This window comes from Equus quagga, chromosome 8 (genome assembly GCF_021613505.1).
Source record: "Equus quagga isolate Etosha38 chromosome 8, UCLA_HA_Equagga_1.0, whole genome shotgun sequence".
Lineage (NCBI taxonomy): Eukaryota > Metazoa > Chordata > Mammalia > Perissodactyla > Equidae > Equus > Equus quagga.
The window spans coordinates 77,518,574-77,536,030 of NC_060274.1; the positions used below are offsets into that span (position 1 = coordinate 77,518,574).

Here is a 17,457-nt window from a genome sequence, read left to right on the forward strand (position 1 = left end):
TGAGCTAACATCTGTTGCCAATCTTCCTCTTTTTTTCCCCCTTCCCAAAGCCCCACTGCATGGTTGTATATCCTAGTTGTAAGTCCTTCTAGTTCTTCTATGTGAACTGCCGCCACAGCATGGCAACTGACAGACAGGTGGTGTGGTTCTGCAACTGGGAAACGAACCCGTCACCAAAGCAGTGAGGGCACCAAATTTTAACCACTAGGCCATCAGGGCTGGCTCTATGGATAGATTTTTTTTAACCTAGTTATAACATGCTGCACAAATTTTTTTCCTTAATTTTTTCCATATAACATTATATCATAAATCTGTTTCCACATTATTATTTAATCTTAATAACTATTGTTTTGAAAAGTTTCCTTCTCATGTAGATTTGGAATAGAAGAGTTTTAAAGAAATACTCATCTCCTTCATCAAGTACCTCTACTGCAGTGGAGAGACCCTTTTCAGGGCATAGAAAACACCATACCAAATTCTAGTAGTAGTCCTTCCAGTGACTGGCTGAGGCCTTAGGCAAGCTTCTTAACTTTTCTGAGCTCCAATTTCTTTCCCTCTAATAGATAAGAATAAAAATATGAATGACAAAAGCAAATAGCAATAATATAACAGTGTTATTAATAGTTATAATATTAGCTGTCAGTTCTTAAGTACCCAGAAAATTTTTAATGTGCTTGTAGTACGCCAAAAGTATCAGTTATTGTGCTAGGCATTTACAAGAAATACACTACCTCAAGAATAGTCAAGATAATCTTGTAGAGGAGCAATGAAGTCAGAAGACTTAGATTAATAGATATCAAGGCCTATTTTAAATCTATAGTGGTTAAGACACTATAGCATTGGTACAATAATAGACAGACTAAATAGCACAGTATACAGAATACAAAAACAGACGCAAAATAATGGTCACCTGATTTAATGACAAAGACAACTCTGCAGTGCAATGGAGAAAGGATGATCTTTTCAAAAAATACTTCTGGGACAATTGGTTAACTATATGGAGGAAATGTACATTGACTCCTACTTGACATCACACACAAAAATCAATTCCAGATGAATTATAGATCTAAATATGAAAGGCAAAAATGATGAAGATTGTAAGGTGAAAGACAGAAGAACATCCGTGTGATGTTGGAGAAGATAAAGATTTCTTAAACATGAATTGTAAGAAATAAGTTGATAAATTGGACTTCACTAAAAATTTTAAATTCTACCTATCAAAAGACCATTAAGAGAGTGAAAAGACAACCACACAGAGGGAAAAAGTAATTGTAATACCTAGTATCTGACAAAGTCCTCATATATAGAATATATAAAGAACTCCTGAAAGTTGACAAGAAAAAGACAGTTCCCATAGAAAAACAAGCAAAAACCTTCAATTCAGAGAGAATATCCGAATTGTCACTGACCATATGAAAAGTTGTTCAACTTTACAATCATCAGGAAAATATAAAATAAAAGTCACAATGTGATAGTACTCACCTACCAGACAAAGACAGAAAGTACCAAGTGTTGATGAGAATATAGAGTAATCATAACTCGCCTGCACTGTTGGGGGTTTGTAAATTGGGACAACCACTTTGAAAAGCTGTTTGGCAAAATCTAAAAAAGCTGAGCATATGACTCAGCAATTCCTCTCCTAGGTATTCATCTAGTAGAATTGTGTACATATGCTCACCATAGAAAACATGTATAGGAATCTATTTATAATAGAAAAAACCCTGAAACTACCCAAATGCCAATCAGCAGTGGAATGGATAAATAAATTGTGGTATATTTGCACAATAGAATACTATTCAGCAATAAGAATGAATGATCTACAACTATACACAATAAAATGGATGAATCTCAAAAACGTAAGAGGGGCTGGCCCCGTGGTGGAGTGGTTAAGTTCGCGCGCTCCGCTGCAGGCGGCCCAGTGTTTCGTTGGTTCGAATCCTGGGCGCGGACATGACACTGCTCATCAAACCACGCTGAGGCAGCGTCCCACATGCCACAACTAGAAGGACCCACAACGAAGAATATACAACTATGTCCAGGGGGCTTTGGGGAGAAAAAGGAAAAAATAAAATCTTTAAAAAAAAAAAAAAAACGTAATGTAGAATAAAAATGCCCAGACGTAGAAAAGTATGTATACTGCATGATTCCATTTATATAAAATACAAAAAAAATCAAAACTAATCTATGCTGTTAGAAGTCAGGACAGTGATTACTGGTGGTGTGGGTGAGTGGTAATAGTGATTGAAAGAGAGCCTGAAGAGGGTTTCAGGGTGCTGATGATGATGGTTTCTTAATCTGGGTACTATTCATATGGATGTATTCAGTTTGTGAAAGTGCATTGATCTGTACACTTATGTATTCTTTTCCATATGTTTATGATGCTTGTAAAAAAGTTAAAACATATATTAGCTTCAGGAATACAAAAGATCATAAGAGAATACTAAGAAAAGCTATATGCCAAGAAATTGGACAACCTAGAAGAAATGGATAAATTCTTAGACTCTTACAACCTCCCAAAACTGAAGCAGGAAGAAATACAGAATCTGAATAGACCAATCACAAGTAAAGAAATTGAAACAGTAATAGAAAACCTCACCAAAAATAAAAGTCCAGGACCAGACGGCTTCTCTGGAGAATTCTACCAAACATTCAAAGAAGATTTCATGCTATCCTTCTCAAACTATTCCAGAAAATTGAGGAAGATGCAGCACTCCCTAACACATTCTATGAAGCCAACATCACCCTGATCCCAAAACCTGACAAGGATAACGCAAAGAAGGAAAACTACAGGCCAATATCACTGATGAAAATAGATGCAAAAATCCTCAACAAAATTTTGGCAAACCGAATACAGCAATACATTAAAAAGATTATACACCATGATCAAGTGGGGTTTATACCAGAGACACAGGGATGGTTCAACATCTGCAAGTCAATCAACGTGACATACTACATTAACAAAAGGAGAAACAAAAACCACCTGATCATCTCAATAAATGCAGAGAAAGCATTCGACAAGATCCAACATCCATTTATGATAAAAACTCTCGATAAAATGGGTATAGAAGGAAAGTACCTCAACATAATAAAGGCCATATATGACAAACCCACAGCCAACATCATACTCAATGGGCAAAAACTGAAAGCCATCCCTCTGAGATAAGGAATAAGACAAGGGTGTCCACTCTCACCACTCTTATTCAACATAGCACTGGAGGTTTTGACCAGAGCAATTTGGCAGGAAAAAGAAATAAAAGGAATCCAAATAGGCAATGAAGAACTGAAACTCTTGCTGTGTGCAGACAACATGATCTTATATATAGAAAACCCCAAAGAAGCCATTGGAAAACTATTAGAAATAATCAACAGCTACAGCAAAGTTGCAGGGTATAAAATCAACATACATAAATCAGTAGCATTTCTATACTCTAACAATGAACTAACAGAAAAAGAACTCAAGAACTCAATGCCATTCACAATTGCAACAAAAAGAATAAAATACCTTGCTGTAAATTTAACCAAGGAAGTGAAAAGACCTATACAACGAAAACTACAAAACTTTCCTGAAAGAAATTGATGACAACATAAAAAGAGGGAAAGACATTCCATGCACATGGATTAGAAGAATAAACGTAGTTAAAATGTCTATATTACCTAAAGCAATCGACAGGTTCAGTGCTGTCCCAATCAGAATCCCAATGACATTCTTTACAGAAATAGAACAAAGAATCCTAAAATTCATATGGGGCAACAAAAGATCCTGAATTGCTAAAGCAATCTTGAGAAAAAAGAACAAAGCTGCAGGCATCACAGTCCTTGACTTCAAAGCATACTACAAAGCTATGGCAATCAAAACAACATGGTACTGGTACAAAAACAGGTGCACAGATCAATGGAACAGAATTGAAAGCCCAGAAATAAAACCACACATCTGTGGACAGCTAATCTTTGACAAAGGAGCTGAAGGACTACAATGGAGAAAAGAAAGTCTCTTCAACAAATGGTGCTGGGAAAACTGGACAGCCACATGTAAAAGAATGGTCGAGTTTCATTCTTTTACACCTTTCACAAAAATAAACTCAAAATGGATCAAAGACCTAAAGATTAGACCTGAAACAATAAGTCTTCTAGAAGAAAATATAGGCAGTACACTCTTTGGCATCAGTATCAAAAGGATCTTTTCGGGCACCATATCTCCTCAGATGAGGGAAACAATAGAAAGAATAAACAAATAGGACTTCATCAGACTAAAGAGCTTCTTCAAAGCAAGGGAAAACAGGATTGAAACAAAAAAACAACCCACTAGTTGGGAAAAGATATTTGCAAGTTATATATCCAACAAAGGGTTAATCTCCATAATATATAAAGAACTCACACAGCACAACACCAAAAATCAAACAACCCGATCAAAAAATGGGCAGGGGACATGAACAGACATTTCTCGGAAGAAGATATATGGATGGCCAATAGACACCTGAAAAGATGCTCATCATCACTGATCATCAGGGAAATGTAAATCAAAACTACACTAAGATATCACCTTATACCTGTTAGAATGGCAAAAATAACCAAAACAAGAAGTGGCAAATATTGGAGAGGTAGTGGAGAGAAAGGAACTCTCATACACTGTTGGTGGGAATGCAAACTGGTGCAGCCACTATGGAAAACAGTATGGAGATTTCTCAAAAAATTAAAAATAGAAATACCATATGACCCAGCCATCCCACTACTGAATATCTATCCAAAGAACTTAAATTGGCAATTCCAAAAGTCCCATGCACTCCTATGTTCATCACAGCATTACTTACAATAGCCAAGATCTGGAAGCAACCTAAGTGCTCATCAACTGATGATTGGATAAAGAAGATATGGTATATATATATACAATGGAACACTACTCAGCCATAAAAAAGGATAAAATTGTCCCATTCACAACAACATGGATGGACCTTGAGGGTATTATGTTAAGTGAAATAAGCCAGATAGAGAAAGACAAACTCTGTATGACTCCACTCATAGGTGGAAGTTAAACACATGGACAAAGAGAACTGATTGGTGGTTACCAGGGGAAAGGGGGGTGGGGGGAGGGCACAAAGGGTGAAGTGGTGCACCTACAACAGGACTAACAATGAAAAGGTGGCTCAGATTAAATAGTCTCTTGTTTCCTTTCTAGCTCTAAGATCCTATGGTTTTATAAATCCACTGATTTGGAGTGTAATTAACTTTTTTACTTTCTTTTTATTTTAATTTCCGTTGGCCTTTCTAATCTATTAAAGTGTCCAAATTTCTATATCCAAAAATAAGACTTTGATGTTTAAAATAATACTATAAGAATTTTCTTGAATATTGCAGAGTTTATTTCTACTAATTCTATATTTCTTTTCTATATTTATTGTTTTGTAGGCAAGCAAAGGTCGAACTACAATTGTGGTAGCGCACCGACTTTCTACTATTCGAAGTGCAGATCTGATTGTGACCATAAAAGATGGGATGGTGGTGGAAAAAGGAACACATGCTGAACTAATGGCAAAACAAGGTCTATATTATTCACTTGCAATGTCACAGGTAATGTTTACATGACATAAAGTTATGTTAGCAGAGTCTTTTTTAACTTTTCAGAGATCATACCACACTAGAAAATGGAAGTCCTGAATTATAGTCTTAAGTTTCACAAAGCAACCAAGGTTTATTTATAGTTCCTCAGCGAAGAAATTCAGTGTTTCTAATATCCTCAGCATTGCACTAGATAATATGATGAAGGTTCAAGGACTAATGGGTACGTAGCACCTAATATTTGCCAGGTACACTACAGGCTTCAAAGCTTGTATGTGGCAGATCCAGAACAGTCTAACTCTATATACTATGATCTTTTCGTTAGAACACAAAGAAATGTAACACACGGTTCCTCTTTAAAGACTTAAAACTTAGCTACAGAGGCAAAATGCAGAGTCGTGTATACAAATGTCACAAGTTATAGAAATAAGAAACCAGATTGATGAGGAGAAGAGGAGCTAGATTACCCATAGAAGATTTCATGAAGAGGCCTTGAAGGCTGGAAGGTGGGAGGTGGAAAGGGAGCAGAAGTCTAGGTAGGTGAAACAGCTGCATGGAGGTAAGAAGGAACTGGGTGTGCAACTAAACAGAAAGGAAACCAACCTTCTAAGAATAAAGATGTGTGTTGGGGGAAATGGAAAAAGTTGGATAGTGAAAGTCAGATCATGGAAGTTCTTGGAAGCCAGGGTTGAGATCTGAGAAGGTTGAGATTTACTGTGTAGGAAGCACTTAATACAGTGCCTGGCACACACTGGGAACTCAGTAAATATCTGCGGAATGAAGGGATGCACACCTAAATCCCTAGCATATACATACCACATCCTCACAGATCAGATGTGGACCGGAGAGCTCATGTTGGGTGGTTGAAAGGAGGCGTGATTATGCTGGAAGCACATTGGAAAATTCCTGATTTTTAGGATCCACATTTCTGCATGCTATGTGACCCTCCCTACTTGATTTCACATAGCTTTTTCATTAGGGCACATTAATATAAGTGATAGGCATTAGGCTTTAGCTACCTTCATCATTCTGGCCCAGCCTTCTTCTCTTGACCTGGAAGGCAATCTTCTTTCCAAGAGGTCTTCTACAGAAAACTAATCTCAGCCCTTTTCAGTTTATTTTACTTCTTTAACTTTCTGTTATATTTTTTACGTCAATATTATTAGTCCATAAATTAGGAGATTTAGAAGGGTATGAACCTCCTTCCCTTCATCAAACCTAAAAGTTCACATTCCAAACCCTAGCTTTTCCCACAGTGCTAGAATGAAGTATTTTTAAACACATCCTATAAAGCAATGATAGTAAAAAAAAAAAAAAAAAAAGTTTGCAAATGTAGTCTTATATTGATTTAAAAACTACCCAATTCCGGGACTGGCCCCGTGACTGAGTGGTTAGGTTCGCGCGCTCCACTTCGGCAGCCCGTGGTTTCACCGGTTTGGATCCTGGGTGCAGACATGGCACCACTCGTCAAGCCATGCTGAGGTGGCATCCCACATACAACAACTAGAAGGACCCACAACTAAAAATACACAACTATGTACTGGGGTTGGGGGCTTTGGGGAGAAAAAGGAAAAATAAAACATCTTTAAAAAAAAACTACCCAGTTCCAATTTTATTTCATATAAGGCCATATTTTTCTTTAAAAATAAAAGTTAGGTGTTATTTTCCAGTTAAATTTGCATTATTTTCATCCAACAGTAGATTTAATAATTTATGAAGTCATTAAGTTCAATACTTTCAAACTAATAACAATAAAAGGTACTAACTGTGGTCAAATTGACCCTATTTTGAGATTTTTTGAAACTACTGCCTTCAGATCTCTTTTTTGAAGTAAGGCATCTTTATTTTTCATTATAACTAAACTAAACTCCATTATTAGGTCTTAGGTTAAAGAGTTTCACAGTGTAAGGAAAACAAAAATGGAATGTTTGTGATGTGAATGCATAGAAATTTAAAATACCTTATTCAAAATGGATTAGTATTCTCTGATTACCTAAAATAATATTTATTCTGATATAACAATACCATTTTAAATATTAATACTTAATGAAAATTATAATATTCTGGGTACTATATAGTAAACATAACATACAAGATATCTACATAAACAGTAACTCATTTCTGAAACTTTGGATGCACTTATTTGCCACTATTGCCTATAGTGTCCAAATGAGTCAATTTATAAGATTTTATGATAACCATAAGTATTACAAAGTTAATGCTGCTAAGAGAATCAATCTTGAGAAGCAGCAAAGCAAAGTGGTTAAGGTTATGAGCTCTGGAGACACTGCCCCAACTGCCACTTAATAGTTTTAGGACCTTAGGCAAGTTTTTTAAATTCTCTGTGCTTCAGTTTCCTAATCTCTAACATAGGGAAAATAATAGTAACCTATTCAAGAATTGCTGTAGTATTAAATGAGTTCATTCATGTAAAGTGCTTAGAATTATTGCTGGCATAGTAAGTTTTATTATGTTACTGTTACCAGCATTAACATTATCCATTTAAATTTTTCAGAAAAACTCAAACCATGGAAATTAGTGCTGTAATTATTTTTCTACAACATGCATGATTCTTTATAGACATATTCCTTTAGTGAGTTTCCACATGAAAATGAAATAAAAACAGGTAGAGATATATACATACCCAAACTTCTTGCTATTTTGTCTAGCAGCCTTCTCAGGAAAAGGAATTGACTTTGACCTGTTAAAGCACCTTCTCAGAAAAATTTATTGTGAGAAGAGTTCAAAATTTTATTTTAAACTTGCCACAAAGTAAATAGCTCCTGAAAAAAGCCAAATAAAAGATTTCTTTCTTGGTAGAGAGATTTATAGAATAAAAGAAAGTGATAGCATAAAGGAATATCTGATCAAAGATGTTAGGGTAGTATAAAACTGTTTAAAGTTCATTGTGCTTTGAAATGACTGATTAACAGTTGTTAAGCTTGTCAAAGAATCACAGTGTCCCTGGGAAGCCTTCCATGTGCATATTCTCCTTTGCACTTAAATCCACATATGTTTCAGTCTCCACTCCCCACCCTGGTATGGGCCGCCATTGTCCTAACTGTGCTCCTTATCGCTGTTTTGTCCCCTCCTATCTCTTCATGGGGAAGTAACAAATTTACTCACACCACATTCAGATGAGCAGAGAATATGTTGCTCCTTTATTTCACTAAAACTGGTCTCATTTCTCTGAGTAGCAAGAAAAACAAAAACTAGACTTAAAAGCAGTCTGGTTTAGAACTTCATCCTAGCCTATGATTTAAATAATTTCTTTAACATGATATCTTTGGGATTTCTTATTCTTTAGCAGCTGGACTTACCAATTTTGCTTTTTCACCAGTTTGGAACGGGCAGCAGTGGCAGGTCTGGAAAGTGTTATTGTCTCCTGAGATGTCTCTCAGGCCCAGGACCAGCCTCACACTTAAGTGCCTAGCTACATGTTATAAACTTATAAGTTCCAGAAAAGGCTAGGAAGAAGGGATCAGAAAGAGTATCTTTGAGTCATCTCCCTCACAAAGCTCCTTTTACTAAGATCTGTCCCTGCTAGTAGAATAATTGTTTTGGATTAAGGCATTGTTTTCTCCAGTTAATTATACAGGTCTTTGGAGAAGAAGGCGCAATAAGCTATTGTCATTCACTAACATTTTAGTATGAGTTGGACTTATTAGATCTCTATTGAACTTGAAAACTTCAGCAAGAACTGCAAAGAATATACCACTTTCAATAACAGAGGCAATACAGTTTTAGAGGGGTGCTTAATAAAGTTCCTTTGAATCTTTAAGACATTATTCTTACGGTAATATGTATATTCTTCATTTAAGGATATTAAAAAAGCTGATGAACAGATGGAATCAGTGGCATATCCTCTTGAAAAAAATACTGGTTCAGTTCCTCTGTGCTCTACGAATAGCATCAAGTCAGACTTTACTGACAAGTCTGAGGAATCCATCCAGTATAAAAAGGTAATAGTTCAACTATCAACAAGTTTTACCCATATTCTCCAATGAATTTTTATTTAATCCTTGAAATATCTAGAATTTATATACAACAAAATGTTACTATAGCACTAAGTTTACAAAACGTGTGTTTCCGAACTTCATTCTAGCAGCACTGTAAGGAAGAGGCCCTCAAATAAGACTGCATTTTTGTCAGAGGACATTGTTGGGACAAGAAATCTCATGATAATGGTACATTATTCTTTCCTATAAGACAAACCATGGGTTAAAACAGTGCCTCAGGAAGTGTGGTACAGATATCACCAGTGATGCTCAAGATCAATTTCAACCATATAAGGACCCAAATCCACTCCACTCCCTGGATGCAGATATGCACCAGCACGTGCAAGATTCAGTCCTCCAATTTCAGAGCACAACCCAAACAGCTTTGTTCACTTGGGCAGGAAGTACTTATTCCCATGCTTGCCTGCCCACTCCTACCCCCAGGCTCTTTTTGAGTCCAGATTATGCTGCCTTAACTCTCCTTACATCTCATACCCCTCAGTACTACCTCTCTTCAGTCTCCAATCTTACTTCAAGTCTCATTTCCCTATTCCCATTCAGCTTCCCTTCTCTTAACATGCCCAGCACTGGCTTTGGATCTCAATGTCAACTCTGAACATTTTCCTCAGCACTCTTTCATAAAACATCATTCCATCTCAATCTCACCTCAGCCCGTGCTTCTTCCAGCCTCCCCATTCCCTAACCTCCGATCCTCTCCTCAACCCCAGTCAATTTTCTCTCTGCCCCCTTTTGTTGCTTCTCAGTTGTAAACTCACATACCATGAAGGTGAGGACCCTAGCCGCTGTATATTAGCTTCTGTCTTCCTAACCTCCAGCTTCCATATCATCCCACTCCTATCTTTGGCCCACTATTTCCTTCCAAACTGGAGTTCCCTTCTTCTCCCTAGGTCTGACAGATACTTGAGGTTCAACCAGTGCTTAGCTGTTCCCACCGTCTTCCTGCCCACTCTTCTTCTCAGTCTCATCTGTCAACTATCTGCCCCAAAGCCCCTGGATTATCTGCCCCAACCCCCTTCTGCCCTGCTCTGGCATTGCCAGTCTGTTGCTTTTAATTCTAGGTACAATTCCTTCCCTTTAGGTATGAGGTCTTACATAGCATTCACACTTAATTTTTTCCCTATCTACTAATTTTCTTTTTAAAAAAGTTCATTTAAATAAACATGTAAAGAAAAATATTAGGTAAATAATAGTATAGATGATATGCCATGTGGCAAAAGGCCTGAGTATAAGAATATAGGACAAGAGTTTGTATTGTACAAGAATTTGTCAGACAGTGTGCAAGAGTATAGAAAACACTGTGTTAAAACACCTATTAATAGCTTCTGGACCTGTCACCATAATTGCTGCGAACAAAATGGAAATCTACCTCAAAGTCTGAATATTCACTAGGTCTATAAAGTAGATTTTCAAACCTGAAAAGGTAAAAATCGTTAAATTAAAAAGCAACTTCCAGACTTCCGGACAAAATGATAGGGTAAGTTTACACTCTGATACAAGTACTCTGCTCTGTACACATGGAAATAATAGATAAAATATAAAAAGTGAAAAACAAATAAGACATATCCAGGCTCCAAAACAAGATAAATATCTCTACCAACCAGAAACAGAGCAAAAGTGCAAAGTGGTGAGCCACAGTCATGGACCCACTACTCCTAAAAGGAGGATGAAAACCTGGTTATTCAGTGCCTTGAGCTATAGAGTATACAAAGCTGAGAGCCTGGAAGGATAGTGTTACAACCAAGAGCTGAAACAAGCCAAACATCATCTCCATGGCCATATTTGTGAGGGATTCTTTCAGACTGTGGTAATGCAATGAAAAGTGAATAAGGAAATGAAGGGCCTATAAAAATGAGTAATGAAATGAAAAACATGAGGCAGAATTTTAGACCATAGTTAATGGGAGGTTGCATTAGTCTGGGTCCAGTCAGGAGACAGAAACCACCCAATGATTTAAACAGAGAAAGTTTAGTATAATGAATCATTAGGGAATTGGAGCAACAGAAAATAGCTAGTGAAAATTAAGAGAATAAAGAATGCAGAGGTAGCAAATAAAAGTAGCAACCTCTACCTCTGGGGTGAAATAGAGACCCAAGGAAAAGCCCTTGTTCTTCTCCCTCAAGCAAAGCTGAGATTCAGGCCTCACTGCAAAGTGCATAGCTTTGGTTCACTGGATGGCAGAGAAGTTGCTGAGGCATCCTTGTGGTGGACCTTGCTGGAAATCTGTCCTCTGAGGTGCCAAGGGAGACCTTCTTCAGGGAGGTACCAAGCTTCAGAACCCATTTGGTACCAGGAGAAGCTACTGGGAACTGTTGGAACCAGGAGCTGAAGAGGTTGCCCTCTTCAGGAGTCAAGTGCAGTTCTATGTGCAGGAGGGTGCAGGCAAAAGTGACCTGGCTGAAACACAGGCCTCTGTCTGGGCCCCATGTTTACATGTCTACTAGCCAAGCCAAGAACTGGAGAAAGTACGTAGTGGCCAAACAAAGGAGAAAACTGCACCCTGAAGGCACCTAGCTCTGAAAAAACTGTGCAAGAGGAGCATTGGAGGGAAAAACTCATCCTGGAGGAGGCTTCCCAGTGAGCCACCAGAAAGAGCAGGAAGAAAAATTCCCCCCTCCTGCACTGTCTTTCCAGCACCCTCTACTGACAGGGCTTGATAGCCTACCAGCTGATAAAGGAGAAATATTTATTAGGCACAAGGGTGAATTTGGACCTGAGAGGCAATAAATCAATAACTAGGACAGAGATGGGATTATTTTAAATAGGGAAAATAGCAAATACAGGGGCCTAGAGTTGGGGTCACAGTGACTAGGGAGGAGAAAGGTGAGCAAAGAGATGTGTGAGATACTCAGGGAACAGATCACATAGTGCCTTGTAGGCCATAACAGTTTTAGATTCTCCTTTTCCACTAACAGAAAGCCATCAGGGGGTTTTAATCAGTGGCCCATGACCCACAAGGAATCTCTGGATAGAATTAAGAAGGAATTAACCTAATGGGAAAATATCACAACTCTTTTTTCACATATCCTTGATAGAAATTTAATTTACTTTAATTATGAAATATATGACAAACTACAATAGTATTACCAGTGCCTGTGACATCATCAATAAAAATCACAGAAATTTTCATATCACATTGCAGTTATTACAGATATCTTAGAATATCTTTACACTCATTGCTATTTGATCTTGTTATTTACTGTGCTAATAAGGAAGAACATCTATATCACAAGTCTGAATTTTTTGTTAAATGTTGTAAATACTGTATTTTAATATAATTTATTTTCTCTGAGACTTATATGTTATTAATGCATTGTTATAAATTCTTCTGAGGAGTCCATAAATTTCAGCAGTCTTCCAAAGGGGTCCATGACACAAAGCAGGTTAAGAACTGTTGCATGAGAGGGTCTTATTCAGAAGAGTGTGTGAACTGATTTACCTGATATGGCTGTTGTGTGAAGAATGGTGTTTAGGAGCCAAAGTAGGATCAAGGAGAGCAAGGCAGAGATGAGATGTTGGTGGCTAAATAATGGACCTGATAGGCCTGACTAAAGCTGTCTACAGAGAAAGAAAATATAGATGGAGAAGCAACTAGGACAGGAGAAGGAGATGAGGACACTGCAAAATTTAAATTAATGCAGAAAAGCAATAGCCAGCAAAGGAGCCTAAAAAATGGCTGGAAAATAAAAGAAAGCCAGGAGAGTGTTATATCATAGAAGCCAACTAAGAAAAGTGTCACAAAAAGAGAAAGAGAGAATTTGTGTCAATTCCTGTGAAAACCAGATGAAATTAGAGATTTCTACTTCCAGCCAAGATAGGTTAATGGGGACTAGATTTACCTTCCTGCTTGAAACACCTAAGAAACTGAACAAAATATGTGAAACAGTTTTCTAACATTGAACTTCAGGCAGAAGACAGTGATCCCTGAGGAAGGGGAAACAAGTGAGATGAACCTTATCATTGACCCAGGATACTGCCTGGGTGGTTTCCAAGCCTCAGAGCTGCAAGGAGAAATCCAGGCAGAGCCCAGGAGGCCAAAGTAGGCAGTCTTCAGAGCAAAGGACTAGAGAGGAGAAAGCTTCTCAGAGAGGGTTCCAGAGATCTAAAAGATTCTCCCTCAAGTCTTCATCTGAGTACTGATCAGTGCCTTTGTTGAGAAAACTGCCAAAAGCGGAGGAAAGATCTACCAGAAAAGATAAGAGGGAACAATCCTTGGAGCTCACACAGGGTCTGGAATAGTTCTTATTAAACCAACCAGAGTGAGGAATCTAAATGCACGGGGTGTTGAGTTGAAAATTAAGAAAAGTATTACCTCAGAGGGGGAAAAATAATCCCTGGACTAAACTCAGCTCTGAGCCCAACTAACAAAGCCTAAAAGCAAACCTCAAAAGGATCAAACTGTTTCCAAGTAATTTAAATGTGTTCTAGAACAAGGCTCAATAATGTATGTATAAGAATTCAAAAATAGCCAATGCGCAAAATTTACTATGTCTGGCATCCCATAAAAAATCACCAGGCAAGTAAAAAAGCAGGAATGAAGAGAAAAATCAACCAATGGAAATAGACCCAGAAATGACACACTTGGTAGAATTAGTAGGAACACTAAACAGTTATTATAATTGTTTTTGATATGTTCTCAAAGGAAAGGTGAGAGGGAACCAAAAAACATTTGAACAAATAATGAAAAAACTTTTTCAAATGTGATGAAAACTAAAAACCCACAGATCCAAGAAGCTCAATAAATTCCAAGTGCAAGAAAAATGAGGAACACTATGCCAAGGCAGATCATAATTAAATTGCTTAAAACCAATGAAAAGGAGAAAAATTTTAAAGCAGTCAGAGAAAATTGACACAATATATATAAAGGAAAAGAAATAATACCACAGACTTGTCATTAGAAACAATGCAAACCAGAAGACAATATGGCAATATCTTTAAAGGTACTGAAAGGAAAAACACTTAAATTAGAATGCTGCCTGCAGAAAAATACCTTTCAAAAATGAAGGCAACATACAGAATTTTTCAGGGAAAAAAGGGCTAAAGTTATTCTTCACCAGCAGACCTACACTGCAAGAAATGTTAAAGGAAGTCTTGGCAGAAGGAAAGTGATACTAGATGGAAATCTGAATCTACACGAAGGAATGAAAAGTATCAAAAATAGTAAATAAATGGGTTAATATAAAATAATGGTTTTTAAAATATATTTTTAAAATAATTTACCTTTTAAAGAAAAAAATGACATTACAGTGTACAGTTTATAACAGAAGTAAAATTAAAAATGCATAAAAAAATAGCCAAAAGACTTGGAGGGAAAGATGGAAGTATTCTATTTTAAGGTTCTTAAACAGTACATGATATTAGTTGAAGTGAGACTGTGATGTTGATGAGAGCAAAGTAGGTTTCAGAGCAAAAAACACTACCAGGGTTAAAGAGGGTTATTTCATAATTATAAAAGGATCAATTTATCAAGAACTGAAAAGAGAAATGGACAAATTCACAGTTATATTCAGAGATTTCAACACCTCCTCTTAAATATTGGTAGGACAACTGGACAAAGATTCAGCAGGGATTTAGATGACTTTAATAGCACTATCAACCAACTTGACCTAGTAGACTTTTATAGAAGACTCTACCTGTCAACAGGACACATGTACTTTTCAAATGCACCTGAAACATTTGTCAAGATAGACCATATTCTGGGCCATAACACAAGTCTCAATAAACTTTTAAAAATTCAAGTAATGCAAAGTGTATTACCTGACCAAAAGAGAATTAAATCAGAAATCAAGAACAGAGACTGGCCTGGGAAATCTTGAAATATTTGGAAGCTGAATAACTCATTTCTAAATAATGTATGAATCAAAGAAGATATCAAAAGAAAAATTCAAAATTATTTTGAACTGAATGAAAATGAAAATCAAACATAATCAAAATATGTGGGATGAAGCTTAAAGTGGTACTGAGAAAGAAATTTATACCACTAAACACCTATATTATATAAAAGAGAAACATCTCAAATTAATAAACTAATAAACTTGCCCCTTATGAAACTAGAAGGAAGAAAATAATTACAAAGAAGAAAAATCCGTGAAATCCAAAGCCAGTCCTTTGAGAACATGAACAAGCTGAAAAACCTCTGGATTGACTGAGCAGGTAAAAAGTTAGAAGACACAAATTACCAATATCAAGAATGAGAATGATGACATCACCACAAATTCTACAGATACTAAAATAATAATAAGATAATCTTATGAAAACATTTATGCAAACAAATCCTACAACTCCAATGAAATGGATAAATTCTTTGAAGTTCACAAACTACCAAAGTCCACTCAAGAATAAATTAATAGCTTGAATAATCTTATACCTATTAAAAAGAAATAGAATTTGTAGTTAAAACCTTTTCCATAAAGAAAACTCCAGGCCAGGGTAGTTTTACTGGTGAATTCTACCAAACAGAAAATTGAAGAGGAAGGAGTTCCCATTGTAAAAGACCACATTACTCTGATATCAAAATTAGACAAAGATATTATAAGAAAATAAAATTATAGACAAATATCCCTCATGAATATAGATAGAAAAATTTTAAACAAAATTTTAGAAAATCTAATCAACAATATATAAAAAGAATGATACATCATCACCAAGTAGGGTTTGTCCAAGGAGTACAAGTTTGGTTTAACTTTCAGAAATTAGTATAATTGCCTTTATTTTAAAAAAATTAAAAGAAAAAACTAATCATCTCAATCAATGCAGAAATCTCCTTTGATAAAATGCACTGTCCATTCCTCATAACTTTAAGGAAACTAGGAATTGAGAGAAATTTCCTCAACCTGATAAAGGACATCAACAAAAAATCTACAGTTAACATCGTAATAAATGGTGAAAGCCTAAGATCAGGAACAAGGCAAGGATGTACATTCTCACCACTTCTATTCAGCATTGTACTGAAAGTTCCAGCCTGTGCAGTAAGGCCAAAAAATAAAAGTCATCAGGATAAGAAAGAAAGATATAAAACTGTCTTTATTCACAGATGACATGATTATCTGTGTAAACAATCCTATGGAATCCACAAAAAAAGTTTCTAAAACTGATCATTGAATTTACCAAGGTTGCAGAATACATGATCAATATACAAAAGTTAACTTTAATTCTATATACTAAAAATGAAAAACAGGAAATTGAAATTTAAAAAATAATGTCATATGTGACAGTATCAAAAATATGAAATACCTGGGGATAAATTTGATAAAACTATAAGACCCACACACTGAAATATACAAAATATTACTAAGAAAAATGAAAGAACACCTAGATAAATTGAGATACACCATGTATGTGAATAAGATGATTCAATATTATCGTTAAGATGTCAGTTCTCTCCAAATTGATTTATAGGTTCAAAACAATTTCAGTCAACATCTCAGCAGGCTTTTTTGTAGAATTTGACAAACTGAATCTAATGGAATTCGAAAGAAAAAGAGGCAAAACAACTTTGAAAAAGAAGAGCAAAGTTGGAGGATTTATACTACCTAATTTCAATTCCTACTATAAAGCTATAGTAATTAAATAATGTGCTGTTGGCACAAAAATAGACAAATAGATCAATAGAGCAGAACAGAGTCATGAAACAGACCCACACATATGTAGTCAATTGTATTTAGACAAAAGTACAAAGGCAATACAATAGAGAATATATTTAGTCTTTTCAAGAAATGATAGCAAATCAATTAAATATCTATATATAAAATAATTATCCTCAATCCATACCTCAAAGCACAGATAAAAATTAGCTCAAAATGGATTACAGACCTTACTGTAAAACCTAAAATCAGAAAACTTCCATAGGAAAATCCAGTAGAAAATCCTTGTGACTTTGAGTTAAGCA

At 36.1% G+C, this 17,457-nt stretch overlaps 1 protein-coding gene across 1 annotated transcript in view; it reads left to right on the forward strand.

The window, feature by feature from the left end:
* ABCB5 (ATP binding cassette subfamily B member 5) overlaps window positions 1-17,457 on the forward strand; it is a 112,020-nt gene that overhangs the window by 50,182 nt on the left and 44,381 nt on the right. Inside the window, exons 14-15 of the mRNA XM_046670406.1 lie at window positions 5,404-5,565; window positions 9,375-9,515. Coding sequence (XP_046526362.1) covers window positions 5,404-5,565; window positions 9,375-9,515 — 303 coding nt within the window. The remainder of the gene's footprint in view (window positions 1-5,403; window positions 5,566-9,374; window positions 9,516-17,457) is intronic.